The sequence below is a fragment of the Oryctolagus cuniculus genome, chromosome 13, assembly GCF_051225735.1.
Source record: "Oryctolagus cuniculus isolate XC-2025 breed Fujian yellow rabbit chromosome 13, ASM5122573v1, whole genome shotgun sequence".
NCBI lineage: Eukaryota > Metazoa > Chordata > Mammalia > Lagomorpha > Leporidae > Oryctolagus > Oryctolagus cuniculus.
The window spans coordinates 61,046,990-61,068,653 of NC_142879.1; the positions used below are offsets into that span (position 1 = coordinate 61,046,990).

Here is a 21,664-nt window from a genome sequence, read left to right on the forward strand (position 1 = left end):
AACTCTGCCTTTCAAATAAATAAATCCTAAAAAGCAAAATGGGGGAGGGGGAATGCTGTGCCACAGTGGGTTAAAGTCCCAATCTGCAGCACCAGCATCCCATATGGGTGCCGGTTCGAGTCTCATCTGCTACGCTTCTGATCCAGCTCCCTGTTAATGCACCTGAAAAAGTAGCAGAGGATGGTCCACCATCTTGGGCCCCTGTACCCACATGGAAGAGCTTAAGAAGCCCCTGGCTCCTGGCTTCAGATTGGCTCAGCTCCAGCCATTGCAGCCATTTGGGGAATGAACCAGCAGATGGAAGATCCTCTCTCTCTCTTTTATTTATTTATTTATTTATTTATTTATTTATTTTTTGACAGGCAGAGTGGATAGTGAGAGAGAGAGACAGAGAGAAAGGTCTTCCTTTTGCCGTTGGTTCACCCTCCAATGGCCGCCACGGCCGGCATGCTGCAGCCAGCATACCGCGCTGATCCGAAGGCAGGATCCAGGTGCTTCTCCTGGTCTCCCACGGGGTGCAGGGCCCATGCACTTGGGCCATCCTCCACTGCCTTCCCCGGCCACAGCAGAGAGCTGGCCTGGAAGAGGGGCAACTGGGACAGAATCCGGCGCCCCGACCGGGACTAGAACCCGGTGTGCCGGCACCGCTAGGTGGAGGATTAGCCTATTGAGCCGTGGCGCCAGCCTCTCTCTCTCTTTCTACCTCTCTCTCTGTAACTGTCTTTCAAATAAATAAAATAAATTTAAAAAAAAAAAAAAAAGGTAAAATCAGGGCCAACATTGTACCATAGGGAATTAAGCTGCTGCCTGCAGTGTTAGCATCCCCAAAGATGGCTCAGCTTCTTGGGCCCCTGCGCCCATGTGGGAGACTCGTATGAAGCTCCTGGCTCCTGGCTTTGGTATGGTTCAGCCATTTGGCAAGTGAATCAGCAGATGCAGGATCTCTCCCTCTCTCTCTCTCTCTCTCTACCTCTTTCTTTCTGTAACTCTGCCTTTCAAATAAATAAAATCTGTTTTTTTAAAAAAAGTGAAAAACAGTTGTAAAAAGAATGAGAGCTGGCCGGCACCGCGGCTCACTAGGCTAATCCTCCGCCTTGCGGCGCCGGCACACCAGGTTCTAGTCCCAGTCGGGGCGCCGGATTCTGGCCCAGTTGCCCCTCTTCCAGGCCAGCTCTCTGCTGTGGCCCGGGAAGGCAGTGGAGGGTGGCCCAAGTCCTTGGGCCCTGCACCCGCATGGGAGACCAGGAGAAGCACCTGGATCCTGCCTTCAGATCAGCGCAATGCGCCGGCTGTGGCGGCCACTGGAGGGTGAACCAACGGCAAAAGGAAGACCTTTCTCTCTGTCTCTCTCTCTCACTGTCCACTCTGCCTATCAAAATAAAAAAAAAAAGAATGAGAGCTAAAACAAGGTTTATCATCACCCTATTTAATCTCATCTGGGTTCATGTGGGTTATTCAAATTCTTCACCACTTTACACATGGGTATGTCTGTGAATGATTACAGAAACAGCATGAGTACTGATTTTGGGGTCACAAGTTTTAATGAGTATGTGAATTTGGAATTACAAAATCCATGGATAATGTAAATCCAAGTTATACATATAAATGATGAAATTATGAAAATACACAATAAAGTGGTATAAAAATCAGGACAAAAGGTACTTTATAATAAGGTGTAATCAGAAAGGGAGGCACATGGGAGACTAGTCATTTTTATTCTAGGCTAAGTGAAACCTAGGATATGCGTCATAATTAATTGTTTATTATATTCCACATATTTTTTATATATTCTCACTTATGTGTGTTATACTTAACAATTTAAAACAATATCATATAAAAGAAGAAAAGTCCTTAAATTTCAGAAAAACAATTGACCAAGAACAAGAATGTCAACATTCCCAGCCTATACATATATTTAATACACACACACACACACACACACACACACATATATATATGTTAGCTCTAACCATTCACCGGACTCACATGATAAATTTGAGCCATGAGTTGAGTAAAAGACAGAAAATATCCATACTTACTTTAATAACTTTTGTTGCATTGATAAAATTAATAGCATACAAGTTGTGTTCTTCCATCCCAGTACCAATAGTGAGGATATTGGGGTCAAAAATGATATCATTTGGATTAAAGCCCAGTTTTTTCACAAGTAGATGGTAGGCCCGAGTGCACACTCTGATTTTGACATCTGTTTCTGTTGCCTAGGGAAAGGAGATGTCATTTGAAACAGAAAAATTAAGTGTTATCTGTGAAAACAGAGCAATTTCACATGTCAAGAGCACTCAAGTATCAATGCTTAGATTTTATAAAAATCCAAATGCTAAATAGTCTCTAAACATTTATTAAGTTATCCCAGAGAAAGAACTGATTTAAAGATACCATTAACAACATTACCACAACAATTAATGCTTATTTAATAAAAATCAAATTTTACTTGTGAATTATAACAAATTAATAAACTTCTAAAGCTACACATATCAAATATAAACTCAAACACCACTAAAGAATAGATTAAAAAAATAAGTGTCCTCCCTGTCTTGACCTCCCTGCAAAGATCTAAGCTCTTCTCTCAAGCAACACTGCCATCTTTTCCTGTATCTTATGGCAATCATATTTTAAGTAGACTCAGATACCTATTTATCCTCCCACCACAGCACTGGCTTATTAACATACGCTTTTAAGTCATACACAAAATTTAGTGTTACCCTTCAAGATGTCCCTAGAAGGTAAAACACAGACTGCAGCAAACTTGTACTCCCAACTACTTCCTATCACCCACAGAACCAGGGCAGCCATCTCTAATGTCAGTTCCAACCACCTGCTCTCTCCTCTACCCTTCTTCCCCTATGCTACTCCCTTGATGTTCCTGAAACCCACCAAGCTTGCTCACACCTCAGAGCCTTTCCATTTTCTGCTGCTGCTGCCCAGAACATACAGTGACATGGCTTTGAGCCTTATACCACTCAGGTCTCTACCTAAACATCACTTTTCCAAAGGCCTTCCTTGATCACTCTCTCTTAGCCTGCACACCTCTACCATTTCCAGCTTCTCCATTCTTCTTCAGAATATCTCTTTCCAGAATCAGTGTTAATTTAGAAACTTATTTATTATTTTTGGCTGGGTTTTTTGTTGTTGTTGTTGTTGTTGTTTGTTTTTGTTTTTGACAGGCAGAGTTAGACAGTGAGAGAGTTAGAGAAGAAAGGTCTTCCTTTTTCCGTTGGTTCACCCCCCAAGTGACTGCTACGGCCAGTGCATTGCAGCTGGTGCGCTGCACCGATCTGAAGCCAGGAGCCAGGTGCTTCTCCTGGTCTCCCATGCGGGTGCAGGTCCTTGGGCCCTGGGCCATCCTCCACTGCCCTCCCGGGCCACAGCAGAGAGCTGGACTGGAAGAGGGGCAACCGGGACAGAATCCCGCGCCCCAACCGGGACTAGAACCCAGTGTGCCAGCGCCACATGCGGAGGATTAGCCTAGTAAGCCGCAGCGCCAGCCCTGGCTGTTTTATTACTTATTATTTTACTCAAAGAATTACTAAACTTTGTCATGCAAAGTGTCTCCTGATGAAATTTATAACTCAAACATACAGCATATTCACCAAATGACATACTCAATGATTTGTGATGAGATTTCTTAGAAAAGCAAATCTATTGATAGAAAAACCTGTTATCACTATAGTGATTCCAAAAAAATAAATCACATACAATTCTTATGGGAAATTCTAATGAATGTGAAAAATGTGCTTGAGAAATGTCGAGCCCCTCTGAGATGTACTGCAATCTTCCAAGCTGAGGACTCAGGGAAGATGCTCCTGCCTGGATATGAACACTAAGGTTTAGTCCCAGTTTCTGATCACATACTTCCTGCCCTCTGGAGGGAGCTCTCCCAGGAACCTCAGAGACACTGACTTGACTCAAGGACAGTGAGGTCTCATCCTCCAGAAAGCAAACAATGGTGGGGAATTAAAAGAATTCACTCTGGGGCCTGCACTGTGGCATAGAGGGTTAAGCCACCGCCTGCAGTGCTAGCATCTCATATGGATGCCAGTTTAAGACTTGGCTGCTCCACTTCCGATCCAGCTCTCTGCTATGAACTGGGAAAGCAGTAGAAGATGGTCCAAGCCCGTGTGCACCCTTGTGAGAGACCTGGAAGAAGCTCCTGGCTCCTAGCTTCGGATCGGTGCAGCTCCGGCCATTGTGGCCATCTGGGGAGTGAACCAGCAGATGGAAGACTTTTCTCTCTCTCACTCTCGCTCTTGCTCTCTCTGCCTTTCTTCTCTCTGTGTAACTCTATCAAATAAATAAACAAATCTTAAAAAAAAAAATTTCACTCAGGTCTATTCTTTTGATCACTTACCTAATTTGGTACTTATTTCTTCAACTATTCTCTTTAGTCTCTTTAATCTTTTCTTGCTTCCTGCAGCTGGTTGGGTTAGATTTCACTTCCTATCTGGGAAATGCCCTTACAAACTTAGCAGACCTAAGAAAAGGGTGACAAGGAGCAAGTCTTCAGCCCCACTCCTCCAGGTTCTAAGGGAGGCAGTAAACTCATCTCAATTTGAACAACTTCTTATTTCCTCTGCCTTTAGTTAGAGTGAGAAAGTTGAAGTCGAGACTAAGATATGGGCCTAGGAAAAAGCAGTTACCCAGAGCTGACTTCAGTTCACCAGAAGGCCAAATGGAGTAGTAGACTTTAAGCTCACTAAAAGGGGAGGTATAGGGATTGGGATTGCCAGTGATACTAGTTGTTCTTACTAACTTAGTTTGGTTAGTAGTATTACCAGTTACTGAGGGAAGGGTTCTTTCCCTTGTTCCAAGTAAGCAGAAACTTAATTTTTGTTTTGCAAAGCGACAGTAGAGTATCTAGTCTGAAAGGAGACCAGACTGAGTGCCCAAGCAGGACACTAGTTTTCATGAAGTGCACAGAGTTTTTAAGGCTTTGCTGGTTGTTTTGTTTTGTTTTGTTTTTTGTTTTTGTTTTTGTTTAATGGGTCCTTGTATAAGGGCGCCTGCTGGACAGGTATTTCACATAATGTATGCTCATTGGCTAAGGGCCATAGTGATAGTAGAGGTTTTTTGGTGACAGCCCAAATGGGAGATGCTAAGTGCTATACTCTTTGGTGGATCCAGCCCCCTCTTCAGCTAGTTCTGCATGGAAAATTTTGACTAAATTGAAGATGTGGTCAAAACCACAGGCTCATACAGAAAACAGGATGTTAACAGTGGGGAGAGATGCCAGCAGGTCTCAGAGCAAACCTCCCTGTCACAGCTTATGGCCTGTATACACAAAACATTCTGCTAAAGCCTGAGAGGCCCACAGACACTTGGCCTAACCCGGCAGCCTCAGGTAGTCAAGATTCTGGTCATCTCTGTTTCTAAGCCAGAGGAGCAGGCACAGAGGAGTCTGTCACATACAGAAGACTGGAGTATGGAGTCCAGCTACATACCAAGGGCAGCACTGCCAGGGGGACATGAGGAACACCCTCATGTACAGGAATCAATCTCCAGAGCCAGAAAAGGGTCATCAACCATAACCTCCATTAGAACAAGACCCTTGGGGGCCAGCACTGTGGCGCAGCAGGTTAACACCCTGGCCTGAAGCACTGGCATCCCATATGGGCTCCGGTTCTAGTCTCAGCTGCTCCTCTTCTGATCCAGCTCTCTGCTATGGCCTGGGAAAGCAGTAGAAGATGGCTCAAGTCCTTGGGCCCCTGCACCCACGTGGAAGACCCGGAAGAAGCTTCTGGCTTCGGATCGGCACAGCTCCAACCATTGCAGCCCTCTGGGGAGTGAACCAGCAGATGGAAGACCTCTCTCTCTGTCTCTAGCTCTCTCTGTAACTCTCTTTCAAATAAATAAAATAAAATCATTTTTAAAAAAAGAACAAGACCCTTGTGAAACTGCTCTCATGCCAGCACAGTACATGTCACAGTAACACCCGCTCAACCTCTGCCTACGGAATAAACAGACAAATCTCAGAACAATATATCAGTGTGCAGGCCTCTGCCAGGAGCAGACTACACTGTAATACACTCTCCAAGATTCACTGTCTTATATCTTAGCTAGGGCTGCAATGCACACATGCTAGTAAGCTACAATCATGCTTTGGAATTTCACAGACCAAAAAGAAATTTGGTGAAACAACAGAATGGGGCTTTCCCGCATCAGGAAGGGCTATAAGCCCTGGCTGCACATTATAGTAACTGGGCAGGCTTTTGCCTTTTTGTTTTTTAGTACTAATACCTCACCCTAAACCAGTTAAATAGAATCTTGAAATGAAACATCAGCAACAATTTTTCTCAAGAGCCCATTAGATGCTAGTGTACAGCCAGGATGAGAATCATTGAGAAATGAGATATGGCATCTCCTTATGTTGGGGTAGACAAAAAACTCAGTGACAATCTAAGGGGAAAGGAGGAAAGAACAAATGTCTTGTATGATTTTATGAACAGTTTATTCTTAAGCCACAGAAAAGCTAGACAGCAATTAGTGAGTTTAAGGCTTTACTTAAGTCTACTCTTGGGTTTTGCTACAATACCAAACACTCAGGAGAAATATAAAACAATTTCTGAGTTATCATCAAAACAGATGATAAGAACAGCAGAGGGCTGTCCTGCTTCTACAGAGTGAAAAAAAAAATGATGGAAAGGATTCTTGTGCCATCAGAAGAACACCAACAAGTTGGAAAGAACAAGCTGAAGAAAGGGAGATTTCTCAGAGAAAGCAAGGTGAAGGATAGTTTGGTCACTGAGGGCACAGGCTCAGTCAGAAATCTTTCAAACAGAATTCTCTGCTGTGCCAAAGCAGCTGTAAGCAAGTGCTAGGAAACCAAGAGCCCAGGTAGAAGTAGCAGCCATGAGTGTAAAAATGAAGACAGCTGACACTCTGCCAACATCACAAGAACAGAGAAGACCCCTGAGCTACGGTTATGGAAATACAAAGACAATTGTTATGGGACAACAGAACTTGTCTCCTAAAAACTTATGCATGCAAGGGGCTTAGCATTGTGGTGAAGAGGGTTGAAACACCACTTGGAATGCTGACATCACACATCACCAGTTCAAGTCCCTGCTGCTCCACTTCCCATCCAGCTCCCTTCTGATTGGCCTGGGGAAACTGTGGAAGATGGTCCAAGTACTTGGGCCCCTGCTACCGACATGGGAGACTCTTATCTCTTAGCTCTGTCTCCTAGCTTCAGCCTGGCCCAGCCCCAGCCTTTGCAGCCATTTGGGGAGTGAACCAGCAGATGGAAGATCTCTCTATCTTTCCCTCTCTCTCCCTGTAATGCTGCCTTTCAAATAAATAAATATTTTTAAATGATACATTTAAAAAAAAATTCATGCAAGACGTTTAAACTCTGATGTTTTAATGTTAGTGGTTGATGAGTTAAAGGTGGAGACTTGATCAACTTATGATGCCTGAGAGCTGGGTTAGTTGGGAGGTGTACGGTTCTTGCAAGAGGGTTGATTACTGAGTTCAAGCAGCCTTAGTGCTCTTTCTGCTTCCTGGCTCACAGTGTGAACGTTTCTCTGCACACATGATCAGCCTCCATCAGATGCCAACCTATAGGGCTGCCAGATCCTGAACTGCAACCTCCAAACTGTAAGCTGAAACCAACCTCTTTCCTAAGAAGCTCCTCTCAGATATTTTCATTAAAATAACAAAAAGGAAGCAAATACAACTTAGAATGCTTCTTGGTTAAAAGACACTCACCTGAACCCAGGACAGAGCTCACATTCAAGGCCAAAATTCAGGGTCAAGGGGGAAATGGACAGGGTCTCAGACACTATACATTCAAGACTAAAAGGCAGTCTCTATAGATCTGATACTGGCGAGGAACAGAGATCTGCTGCAATCCAGAAACTACAGGCGCCATTATGGAAAATTTCTGGATGTTTAAAGAAGCATTGTTTCAAATGCCACCTTTAGGAGAAAAAAAAAAAAATGCAAGCTCTGTAGGGGGTGAAGGGAGAAATGAGAAAGAAATTCTTAACCCACGTATCAAATCTTTAGATAGAACAGAGATGGATCTGCTTTAGTGCTTCACAGCACTCAGAAATGGATGGAGCAGGAACAGATGCTTCATAGAAAAGCAAAAAGACTCATCTATTGATTAGAGATATATTTTCAGTCTGGCCCAGCCCTGGTCCTTGTGGCCATTTGGGAAGTGAACCAATGGATGGAAGACTGATCGCCCTCTTTGTAGTCCTTTCAAATAAATTTTTTTAAATGTTAAAAAACATTGAAAAATAAATAAATTAAAATATTCACCAGAAAAACAGTTTCAATTTTTCTAAGTTCATTAAAGAATCTGATTACCAAAGGAAAAATAATTTACCAAAGGGAAAATAAGCAAATCACAGCAAAACACAAAATACCTGGGAATGATTTTGAAATTTCCTACCGAAAGAAAGTACAAAACTGTATTAAATGAGTAATTGGAAAGAGATTCCAAATTCCTCAATGACAAATAAGAATACTTATAAGATACCAATTCTTCATTATTTTCTAGGTTAAGATTATGTTATTGAAAGCTTGGTCCCTGTTCCCTATGCCAAATCAAAATAACAAAGACAAGCTTTGGGGATAAATGAATTAGAATATTTAATCTGTTGACTGCTGAGACAGTAGCAGACCTCCAGGTCTCAAGAAGTTCTGCTCTGCTAAATGATGGTGTTTTTTAAAGAGTTTTTTAAAAAGGTTACAAGGAAGGGGGAGTCAGAATAAGAGGGTCAAAGAATAGGGACGGCTGCATGTTGGCCTCTGGCCGGTCACCAAGACTTAACATATTCCTTCTCTGTTGCTGCTCTGTCTGTTGAGATAAGGAAAAAGGCAATTTGTACCTTAGTTCACAGGCAAAAGAAGCCAGCAGTTGAGGCCTAAAGCATCAACAAGATGCCCTGCTGGTATGATGGCCAAGCGGGCTTCAGTCAGCCTGGAGGCTCTATGCAGGTGGTAGTTATTTTCTGCCTTGGACTTGGAATTTCCCCTAAAGACAATCCCTTGTGTTATCTGTTGGAGAGTCCAGTGATTAGAATCTTGTATGGGGCCACACTGTGGCACAGCGGGTTAACGCCCTGGCCTGAAGCGCCGGCATCCTATATGGGCGCTGGTTCTAGTTCCGGCTGCTCCACTTCCAATCCAGCTCTCTGCTATGGCCTGGGAAAGCAGTAGAAGATGGCCCAAGTGCTTGGGCTCCTGCATCCACGTGGGAGACCTGGAAGAAGTTCCTGGCTCCCGGCTTCGGATTGGCGCAGCTCCGGCCGTTGCGGCCAATTGGGGAGTGAACCAACGGATAGAAGCCCTCTCTCTATCTGCCTCTCCTCTCTCTGTGTTAACTCCGACTTTCAAATAAATAAATAAATATTTTTATAAGAAAAAAAAAGAATCTTGTAGGACCAGCTTAGAACTCCCTCAATGCAGTGAGTTAAACCAAGGGAGGGTGGCTAGGAGACTGGAGCCTGATGGCTTCTAGCAACTGCATCCAAGGCACAATATCTCAATGGTGCTTAATTTCTCCATAAATTGAAAATGTGTTTTCAAATCTCCATAAATTGAAAATGTATTGTATATAATGCATCCATTTATAAGATAATACTGACTTGTACAAATAATATAGTCCAATCATTATGTGATAATTGTATTCCTAAGAAATATCACATTATCCAAAATTATCATATAAAAACAATCATTTCAATTAGAAAAAGAGAAAAAAATCTGGAGAGTAGTAATAGTTATTCTTACCACAGAAATTTTAATAATAAAGGTACTTTATGTCTTATTTTTCTAAGATTTATTTTATTTATTTGAAAGACAGTTACAGAGAGAGAGGTAGAATCAGAGAGAGAGAGAGAGAGAGAGGACTTCCATCTGCTGGTTCACTCCCCAGATAGTATAAAATTGATTAGATTTTTTAACTGGAGACCATGCCCTCCACCATACTCCTTGTGTGATCTCGAGTCCCTACCTGATTTCACCTGAATGCCCTTCTGCCCATCAGGCTATGTAACCACTCCCCTTTGGAAAGCATATAAAAGGCGAAGAGCACCCCAAAATCACTCTCTACCTTTGCTTTGCCACCCACGCTAAGCTACCATGGCTGCTCATAACCACATGCTTGCTCCACATGGCTCGCTCCTGGGCTGCTCTACTTAGTATGGACCCAACTTAGCTTCTAGAAAGCCCTAACTCTCCTGTGTATTCCTCTCACTGAATAAAAAACTTAAAATTTACCATGTTGCCTGGTCTATTTGAGCCAGTATTCAGAATTCTTCTCTGAATAAGTGGCAAGAACCCACAGGGTTATTAATATTGAAAATCTGTAATAATCTGGCCGATATCAAAATAGCCACCAAGGCCAGAGCTGAGCTGATCTAAAGTCAGGAGCCAGAAGCTTCTTCCGGGTCTCCCACATGGGTGCAGGGGCCCAGGGATTTGAGTAATCTTCTACTGCTTTCACAGATGCATTAGTAGGGAGATGGATCAGAAACAAAGCAGACAGAACTCAAATTGGCGCAAATTATGGGATGCCAACACTGCACTCCAGGGCTTTAACCTGCTGTGACACAGTTCCAGCCCCTGTCTTGTTCTTAATACTAAAACAGCAGTTGATCAAAACTGTTAACAAAAAAAAAGGTACAGAAATGTTTCCTTGTTGCTTTTAGTTTAGCCCTCTCAGGGCCAGTCCCTCTCCCTCTTGATCTTGCACTTTTGTTTGCAACACGGATCACAAACATGAACCAAAAAACAAAAGATAGCAGCCAGACACTGAACGCAAAGTGACATGGGTTACTCTGCTTTGTTTATAAAACAGTGATTTTCCATTTAAGAGAGCTGCTTTCTCCTTATAATAAAGATATTATTCAAGAAAAGCGAATTCTGATTCTTAACTACCTATTACAGCCAACAGCATTACAAGAAGTCAATCAAGGAGCCAGCGTTGTAGCATCGTAGGTTAAGCCTCCTACTGTGGTGCTAATCCTGGCTACTCCACTTCAGATCCAGCTTCCTGCTGATGACCTGGGAAAACAGTGGAGGATGGCCCAGGTGCTTGGGCCCCTGCATCAACGTAGGAGACCTGGAGGAAGCTCCTGGCTCCTGACTTCAGATCGGCTCAGCTCCAGCCATTTGGGGAGAGAACTGGTGGATGGAAGAACTCTGTTTCTCCCTCTCTCTTTCTGTAACTCTGCCTCATAAAAAAAATGGATAAATCTTAAAAAAAAAGTCATTAAAAATACCTTTATATCAAGGCACCTGTATTGTTAGTTTCTGACCTTTGCAAGTGTATAAATTTTTTGCTTCACTCTTGACAATTTTCAACATGTACCAATTTGACAGTGCTGCTCCATAACTGCCATAGTACCTAAGTATCTACATAATCCTTCCATAGAATCATATAACCCATCTATTTCTCTTCACTGTGGCATTTGGGTTTTTAGATTTTTCAATAATACTGATAAAAAAACTTTGAATATATTTGTACATATTCTTGTGCTGAATTCTTTTGTTAGAATAATTTCCCTTAAATGAGATTATTAGCCCACAGAGTATGAATAATTTTATGTCTCTTAACAGGTATTATATTGTCTTTCAAAAGGATTATACAATTTTATGCTACACTATACAATAAACAAGGTTTCTGTTTCATCACTGCTGTACCTACACCAACCTTGATCATTTTTAAGTTTGCTTTTACTAATTTAGAAGGGATAAGACAGTATCTTAACATTTTATTTACTTACTAACTTTTATTTGAGAGACAGAGAAAGAGACTCAATTGAGGTCTGCCATGTGGGTGCCAGGGATCCAACTACTTAAGGCAACTACTTAAGCCATCACTATTATCTTCCAGGGTACATATTAGCAGGAAGCTAGAATCAAGAGTGAAGCTGAGCCTCAAACCCAAGCACTCCAATGTAGGATGCAGGTGTCCAAACCACATCTTAACCACTAGAACAAACAACTGCCCCAACATTACCTTACTTTTGCTTTACTTTGTATTTCTTTCATAAATATCAAGTTAATTTTTTCTGTATTTGCTTTTTATAAATGGTCACATTCAAATCTAAACTAGGGGGGCTGGTGTCATAGCATAGTGGGTTAAGCTGCCACCTGTGATGCCAGCATCCCATATGGATGCCAATTCAAAATCCAGCTGCTCCACTTCTGATCCAGCTCCCTACTAATGCACCTGGGAAAGCAGTGGGGAATAGCCCAAGTGCTTGGGTCCCTGCACTCATGTAAGAGACCCAAAAGAAAGTCCAGTCTCCTGGTTTCAGCCTGGCCCAGTCCTAGTTGTTAAAGCCATTTGGGGACTAAATCAGTAGATGGAAGATCCATCTTTCTCTCTCTCTCTGTCTCTCCTTTTCTCACTATAACTCTATCTTTAAAATGAATAAACAGTAAAATCTAAATAAATTCTTAAAAAATCTAAATTAGGACAACTTGTTCTTAGACAAGATTGAGCACTATGCAGTATCACAACAAAGCGTTATGAACAAAGCGTTGGGAAAACAGAGAATATGAAAACTTATCAGTCTTCAAATAAGGCAGACCAAGGGCAAAACACTTGATTTCAACATGTCCTAAACATGACTTAGGTTAACTGTAAAACAGGATGTCAGTCACATGAGGCAGTTGTTATGTGAGGACTAAGTGAAATAATCTCTGCTGGTAGTTTCGACCACAGTATACATGAGAATCACTTCCAAGACTATAATTATGGAAGCTAGGCCTTATCCCAGACCAAATGAATCAGAAACTAAAGGATCAGAATCAAGAATACATATTTTTTTAAAAGTTTAGGCAGTAACTGCCTTTCCCTGTCAAAAGGATTCCACTTTATACTCCTGTGTAATCCCCAAATATCTGCAAAGCACCCAATATCCACTCTCACTCCCAGAGTTGACTTCAGCAACAATATCACTGAGAAAATAGAAATAACCAAAGACCCCCACAAGGACATAGGCCACCATGCCTATAGGTCTTCACTTTTTACTCTGTCTTCAACCCTGCATTGTGAACAAACTTACAGCTTCTGATCTAAATCTACCTGCTCCACTCCCAGATTGCCATCCCTCTCAATTCACACAGCCATCCACCTTGCAAATGCCTCCTTTCTCGCCTGCATCAATTCCTCCCTCTCTCTACCAGATCATTCCCATCAGCATTCAAAAACATGTTGTCACGTCATCAACACACTCACCCACAAACTCTTTCTTAACTTCATAATGGCCCCTCGTTCCCTCTATTTCTGCTTTTTGTAGCAAAACTCCTCCAAAAAAGTTGCTGTATCCATTCTTCTATTCTCTTATACCCACTCCAACAAATATTTAATCTCCTTGGAAACACTACATACAGCAAGATCACCAATGACTCCACTTCTAGATCTAATGGTAAATTTTTGTCTCATCCTACTTGATCTATCCACAGCTTCTTTAAAATTGCTGATCGTCCCCTTCTCTTTGAAGCTTGTTATCCATTCAGCTCCAAGAAAACCCTATCTTCTGGCTTCTCTACCTATCAAACAGGCTGTTTCCAAATCATTCTGATGGTATCTTCTCTTCTCCTCAGTCACTAAGCACTGGGGTTTCAAGACTCTCAGTCTTGGGCCGGCGCCACAGCTCAATAGGCTAATCTTCCGCCTGTGGCATTGGCACCCTGGGTTCTAGTCCCGGTCGCTCCTCTTCCAGTCCAGCTCTCTGCTATGGCCCAGGAGTGCAGTGGAGGATGGCCCAAGTCCTTGGGCCCTGTACCTGCATGGGAGACCAGGAGAAGCACCTGGCTCCTGGCTTCGGATCAGCACGGTGCGCCAGCCGCAGCGGCCATTGGGGGATGAACCAATGGAAAAAGGAAGACATTTCTCTCTCTGTCTCTCTCTGTCTCTCTCTCTCACTATCCACTCTGCCTGTTTCTGTAGTCATTCTTTTGGTGTGCTTGTCCAGTCTCATTTTAATTATCACCTATGCACAAATAATTCCCAAGTAAGGGAATCATACCTTGAAGCCAGACTTTGCCTACGAAACCCAGACTCATCTATGCAGCTGCATGCTCAACATACCCCCTGCAGCCCAAATCTGCTTCTGCCACAGTCAGTCCCATCCGAACAGCTCAATGCTTTCAAATTCCCGGACCAAAATGCCCTGAGATTATTCCTACTCTGCCACCATCTTATACAAGCCACACCAAATGTAGAAGCCAAACCTCATCGGCTCCCCATATGGAAACAGTACTTCACAAATAAGGGAGGAGGGAGAAAAAAGTAATATAAAAGAGATCAGCCCATTGAGGGGACTGGATTCCCAGCTCTGGGGCAACTCCCCAACACGGGGAGCTTCTGTTACTTATTGCAAATAAATTCGTTTTTGCTCTTGCACTATGTTTCAGACTTTTTATTTCTATACTGAGCAACAAGTCTGCCAACCAGGGGAAACAGCTCCCCACAACCAGACACAATCCTATTATTCACATTCCAAGTACCACCACATCATTCACCATTCAATGCTGTACATTTTTATATGAACAGTTCTAACAAAATTTTTTTTTTTTTTTGACAGGCAGAGTGGACAGTGAGAGAGAGACAGAGAGAAAGGTCTTCCTTTTCCATTGGTTCACCCCCTCCAAATGGCCACTATGGTGGGCGCGCTGAGGCCTGCGATCCGAAGCCAGGAGCCAGGTGCTTCTCCCGGTCTCCCATGCAGGTGCAGGGCCCAAGGACTTGGGCCATCCTCCACTGCCCTCCCAGGCCACAGCAGAGAGCTGGACTGGAAGAGGAGCAACCGGGACAGAATCCAGCACCCCGACCAGGACTAGAACCCCAGGGTGCCAGCGCCACAGGCGGAGGATTAGCCTATTGAGCTGTGGCGCGGGCCAGCTCTAATAATTTTCATTCTGGCCTCCGAAGTCACCAATATCATCTGCATTCTAAGCTGAAATCAATGTTTTCCTATGTATTCTTCAGAATCACCTTACAATTACATCTTCAATCAATGTAAATTTTATTGTAGTATATGGTAGAAAATGGGGCTAGTGCTAAGGCAGGACCTTCAATTTGTGATCAGATCCTGAGGGCTCTGTCCTCACCATATGGATTAATGCTATTTTCACGGGAATGGACTTGCTCTTGTGAATTTGTTGTAAAAATGAATTTGGCCCTTCTCTTTTTTTCTCTCAACCTCTCACTGCCCTTCCACGTGGGATGATAAAGTCAGATATGGCCCCTATATCTTCCCAACCCTCAAAATCATAAGTCAGATAAATATTGTTTATAAATTATTCAGTCTATGGTACTGTCTTATAGCACCAAAAAAAAAACATACTAAGAAAGGACTCAAACTTTATTTTCTCTCAAAAGAATAGCCACTTGTCCCTAGTGGTATTTGTTAAGTCAACATTTCTTTACCGACATAAAACGTTTTTATTTATCAAATTTTCACATACAGATATATATATATACATATATGTGTGTGTGTGTGTGCAGCCAATGTTGTGGTGCAATAAGTTACACAATGCCCGGCATCCCATCTGGGTACTAGTTTGAGTATCCAGCTCTCTATTAATGCACCTAGGAAAGCAACAGAAGATGGCCCAAGTGCTTGGGCCCCTGCCACCCACATGGGAGACCCAGATGAAGCTCCTGGCTACTTGCTTCAGCCTGGCCCAGCCCTAGACACTGAGGCCATTTGGGGAATGAACCAAAGAATAGAAGATCTCTCTCTGTCTCTGTCTCTCCCGCTCCCTCTGCAACTCTACATTTCAAATAAATAGAATAAATCTTAAAAGAGAAAGAAAGACAGATGTATGTGTGTATAGTTGTTTCAGACTTCATTTTCTCCTACTGCTATCAAACTTAGGTAGTACAATGAAGCTAAGCCAAAAGAAATCACTCACCTGTCCTTCTTCATCAAAAGCCATGACCACAACAGCAGCTCCAAATTTCTTAATCTTCCTGGCCTTCTCCAAGAAGTCATCCTCTCCCTCCTTCAGACTAATGCTGTTAACAATGCACTTCCCTTGGCTGCACTTCAACCCAGCCTCGATCACAGCAAAATTGGAAGAATCAATGCACAAGGGCACCTGGGATCAAAACGGCAGAAAAATCAAAGATTCCTTACTTTTTCTTTAAGGAAACAATAAACAAATAATGGTAGTGTGTCAGAGATAGGATTTTAATATACTTTTACTTTTTAAATTTTTTAAATTTTATTTAAGTTATATAAGTTTCATGTATTTCATATACCCAGATTTAGGAACATAGTGATACTTCCCCCTACCCTCTCTCCCACCCATGCTCCAACCATTCTTCCTCCTCCATCTTGCATTCCCACTCTTAATTTTTACAAAGATCTATTTTCAGTTTACTCAATGATCATATAGCTAACCCTACATTAAGTAAAAGAGTTCAACAAATAGTATGAAAAAAAAAAAAAAAAAAAAACACTGTTCCTCAACAGAAGAGACAAGGGCTATAAACAATCATCAAATCTCAAAATATCCACTCCACTCTAATACACTACATTTCAGGTACTCTATTAGTTACCTCGGATCAGGTAAAACATATGATGTCTTGTTTTGGGGGACTGGCTTATTTCACTAAGTATAATGGTTTCCAGTTGCGTCCCTCCTGCTGCAAGACAGGATTTCATTTTTTTTTTACAGCTTAGAATTCCATAGTGTATATATACCAAAATTTCTTTATCCAGTCAACAGTTGATGGATATCTGAGTTAATTCTGTATCTTAGCTATTGTGAATTATGCTGCAATGAACATGGAGGTACAGATAACTCTTTCAGATGCTGATTTTTTTTTTTTTGGTTTGGGTAAATTCCCAGGAATGGGATGGCTGGCTCATATGGTGGGTCTATATTGAGATTTCTGAGGTATCTCCACACTATCTTCCACAGTGTCTGCACCAGTTTACATTCCCTCCAATGGTAGATAAAGGTACCTTTTCTCCTACATCCTCATCAGTATTTGTTGTTTGATGATTTTTATATGACAGACATTCTAACTGGAGTGAGGTGAAACATCATTGTGGTTTTGATTGCATTTCCCTGATGGCTAGTGATCCTGAGCATTTTTTCAAGTGTCTGTTGGACAAGTGAATTTCTACTCTTGAAAAATGCCTGTTCAAGTCCTTTGCCCATCTCTTAACTAGACTGTTTGTGTTGTTGTTGTTGAATTTCTTGAGCTCTTTATAGATACTGGATGTTAACCCTTTATCAGTTGCATAATTTGCAAATATTTTCTCCCATTATGTTGGTTCACTCTTCAGTTTCCTGAGTGTATCTTTCACAGTGCAGAAGCTTCTCGGTTTGATGTAATCCTATTTGTCAATTTTGGCTTTGATTGCCTGTGCTTCTGGGGTCTTTTCCAAAAAGTCTTTGCATATGCCAATGTCTTAAAGGGTTTTCCCAATGTTTCTAGTAATTTGATGGTACTGGGTTATAGATTTAGGTCTTCAATCCATTTTGAGTAGATTTTTGTGTAAGGTGTAAGGTATGGGTCTAGTTTCATACTTCTGCACATAGAGATCCTGTTTCCCCAGCACCATTTGTTAAAGACACTATCCTTGCTCCAGGGATTCATTTTAGCTCTTTTTCAAAGATAAGTTGGTTGCAGATGCATGGATTGATTTCTGGAGTTTCTATTCCATTCCATCGGTCTGTTTTTGTGCCAGTACCAGGCTGTTTTTATTATAATTGCCCTACAGCATATCTTCAAATCAGGTATTGTGATGCCTCTGGCTTTGTTTTTGTTATGTAAGACTGCTTTAGCTATTCGGGGTCTCCTGTGTTTCCATATTAATTTTAGCATCATATCTTCTAGATCTGCTAAGAATGTCTTCGGTAATTTGATTGCAATAGCATTGAATCTCTAAATTACTTTTGGTAGTACAGACATTTTGATGATGTTGATTCTTCCAATCCATGAACATGGAAGATTTTTCCATTTTTTAATATCTTCTTCTATTTCTTTCTTTAGTGTTTTGTAATTTTCATTATAGAGATCTTTGACATCCTTGGGGTATTTAATTCTTTTTGGAGCTATTATGTATGGGACTAATCTTAAAAGTTCTTTCTCAGCCATGGCAACATCTGTGTATACAAAGGCTACTGAATCAAAATCATACCATGCACCTTCTCTAATCACAATGGAATGAAGCTGGAAATCAACAACTCAAGAATCTCTAGATCATATGCAAACACATGGAGACTGAACAACATGTTCCTGAATGAACAGTGTGTCATAGAAGAAATCAAAATAAAAATCAAAAAAAATTTCTGGAAACAAATGAAGATGACAATAAAACTTATCAGAACTTATGGAATACAGCAAAAGCAAAAAGCAGTCTTAAGAGAGAAGTTTATAGCAATCAGTGCCTACATGAAGAAACTGAAAAGATACCAAATAAATGAGCTATCAATGCTCCTCAAGGACTGAGAAAAACAACAACAAACCAAACCCAAAATTAGTAGAAGGAAAGAAATAATTAAAATTAGAGAATAAAAAAAATTGGAAACAAAAAAATTACAAAAGATCAGTGAAATGAAGAACTTTTTTTTGAAAAAATAAACAAAATTGATATACCATTGGCCCAACTAAGCAAAAAAAAAAAAAGAGGGATAAGACCCAAATCAATAAAATCAGAGATAAAAAGGGAAATGTAATGATGCCACAGAAATAAAAAGAATCATCAGCAATTATTATAAAGAGCTGTTGCCAACAAATTGGGAAATCCAGAAGAAATGAATAGATGCCTAGACACATACAATCTACTAAAATTGAGTCATTAAGACATAGAAAACCTAAACAGATCAATAACCAATATGGAAATTGAATTAGTAATAAAGACCCTCCCAAAAAAGAAAAGCCTAGAACTGGACAGCTTCACTGCTGAATTCTACCAGACATTTAAAGAACTAATTCTAATTCTTCTCAAGATCTTCAAAAAAGGGAAGGAATCCTCCCAAACTCCTTCTATGAAGCCTGCATCATCTTAATTCCTAAGCCAGAAAATACACAACAGAGAAAAAGATCTATAGACCAATATCCCTGATGAACATAGATGTAAAAATCCTCAACAAAATATTAACTAATTGAATCCTACAACACATCAGAAAAATCATTCACTCAGACCAAGTAGGATTTATCCCTAGTATGCAGGGATGGTTCAACATTCGCAAATCAATGTGATACATCACATTAACAAAGTGAAGAACAAACACCATATGGATATCTTAATAGATGCAGAGAAAGCATCTGATAAAATACAACATCCTTTCATGATGAAAACCTTAAGCAAATTGGATATAGAAGGAACATTCCTCAACACAATCAAGGCAATTTATGACAAACCCACAGACAGCATCCTACTGAATGGGGAAAAGGTAGAAGAATTCCCACTAAGATACAGAACCAGACAAGGACGCCGACTCCCATCACTGCTATTTAATACAGTCTGAAAGTTTTAGCCAGAGCCATTAGGCAAGAAAAAGAAATCAAAGGGATAGTAATTGGAAAGAGGAAATCAAACTATCCCTATTCACAGATGACATGATTCTATATATAGGGGATATAAAAGACTCCCACTGAGAAACTATTGGAATTCATAAAAGAGTTTGGTAAAGTGGTAGGATATAAAACCAACAAAGAAAAATACACTTTTTCTTAATGCCCAAAATACTTGGAGCAAATTCTTTCAATAAAGCCAGCATCACCTTAATTCCTAAGCCGGAAAAAGATGCAGCATTGAAAGAGAATTACAGACCAATATCCCTGATGAACATAGATGCAAAAATCCTCAATAAAATTCTGGCCAAGAGAATGCAACAACACATCAGAAAGATAATCCACCCAGACCAAGTAGGATTTATCCCTGGTATGCAGGGATGGTTCAATGTGCGCAAAACAATCAATGTGATACACCACATTCACAGACTGCAGAAGAAAAACCATATGATTATCTCAATAGACACAGAGAAAGCAATAGATAAAATACAACACCCTTTCATGATGAAAACTGAAAGCAAACTGGGTATAGAAGGAACATTCCTCAATACAATCAAAGCAATTTATGAAAAAACCACGGCCAACATCCTACTGAATGGGGAAAAGCTGGAAGCATTTCCACTGAGATCTGGTACCAGACGGGGATGCCCACTCTCACCACTGCTATTCAATATAGTTCTGGAGGTTCTAGCCAGAGCTATTAGGCAAGAAAAAGAAATTAAAGGGATACAAATTGGGAAGGAAGAACTCAAACTATCCCTCTTTGCAGATGACATGATTCTTTATTTAGGGGACCCAAAGAACTCTACTAAGAGACTATTAGAACTCATAGAAGAGTTTGGAAAAGTAGCAGGGTATAAAATCAATGCACAAAAATCAACAGCCTTTGTATACACAGACAATGCCATGGCTGAGGAAGAACTTCTAAGATCAATCCCATTCACAATAGCTACAAAAACAATCAAATACCTTGGAATAAACTTAACCAAGGATGTTAAAGATCTCTACGATGAAAATTACAAAACCTTAAAGAAAGAAATAGAATAGGATACCAAGAAATGGAAAAATCTTCCATGCTCATGGATTGGAAGAATCAATATCATCAAAATGTCCATTCTCCCAAAAGCAATTTATAGATTCAATGCAATACCAATCAAGATACCGAAGACCTTCTTCTCAGATCTGGAAAAAATGGTGCTGAAATTTATATGGAGACACAAGAGACCTCGAATAGCTAAAGCAATCTTGTACAACAAAAACAAAGCCGGAGGCATCACAATACCAGATTTCAGGACATACTACAGAGCAGTTGTAATCAAAACAGCATGGTACTGGTACAGAAACAGATGGATAGACCAATGGAACAGAATTGAAACACCAGAAATCAACCCAAACATCTACAGCCAACTTATATTTGATCAAGGATCTAAAACTAATTCCTGGAGCAAGGACAGTGTATTCAATAAATGGTGCTGGGAAAACTGGATTTCCACGTGCAGAATCATGAAGCAAGACCCCTACCTTACACCTTACACAAAAATCCACTCAACGTGGATTAAAGACCTAAATCTACGACCTGACACCATCAAGTTACTAGAGAACATTGGAGAAACCCTGCAAGATATAGGCACAGGCAAAGATTTATTGGAAAAGACCACAGAGGCACAGGCAGTCAAAGCCAAAATCAACTATTGGGATTGCATCAAATTGAGAAGTTTCTGTACTGCAAAAGAAACAGTCAGGAGAGTGAAGAGACAACCGACAGAATGGGAAAAAATATTTGCAAACTATGCAACAGATAAAGGGTTAATAACCAGAATCTACAAAGAGATCAAGAAACTCTACAACATCAAAACAAACAACCCACTTAAGAGACATTTTTCAAAAGAGGAAATCCAAAGGGCCAATAGACACATGAAAAAATGTTCAAGATCACTAGCAATCAGGGAAATGCAAATCAAAATCACACCTCACCCCAGTTAGAATGGCTCACATTCAGAAATCTACCAACAACAGATGCTGGAAAGGATGTGGGGAAAAAGGGACACTAACCCACTAACCAGCAAACTGGTTAAGCCACTATGGAAGTCAGTCTGCAGATTCCTCAGAAACCTGAATATAACCCTACAATACAACCCAGCC

At 41.0% G+C, this 21,664-nt stretch overlaps 1 protein-coding gene across 10 annotated transcripts in view; it reads right to left on the bottom strand.

Annotated features, from left to right (window-relative positions):
- MTR (5-methyltetrahydrofolate-homocysteine methyltransferase) overlaps positions 1-21,664 on the bottom strand; it is a 149,169-nt gene that overhangs the window by 75,530 nt on the left and 51,975 nt on the right. For all 10 annotated transcript variants that reach the window (XR_016219029.1, XR_016219028.1, XR_016219031.1 and 7 more), the window contains 2 exons: positions 15,901-16,086; positions 2,040-2,219 (listed from right to left, as the gene is read on the bottom strand). Coding sequence is in view for 6 of the 10 variants with exons in the window: in XM_070055569.2 (XP_069911670.2) it covers positions 2,040-2,219; positions 15,901-16,086 (366 nt within the window). In the remaining 4 variants the exon portion in view is untranslated. The remainder of the gene's footprint in view (positions 1-2,039; positions 2,220-15,900; positions 16,087-21,664) is intronic.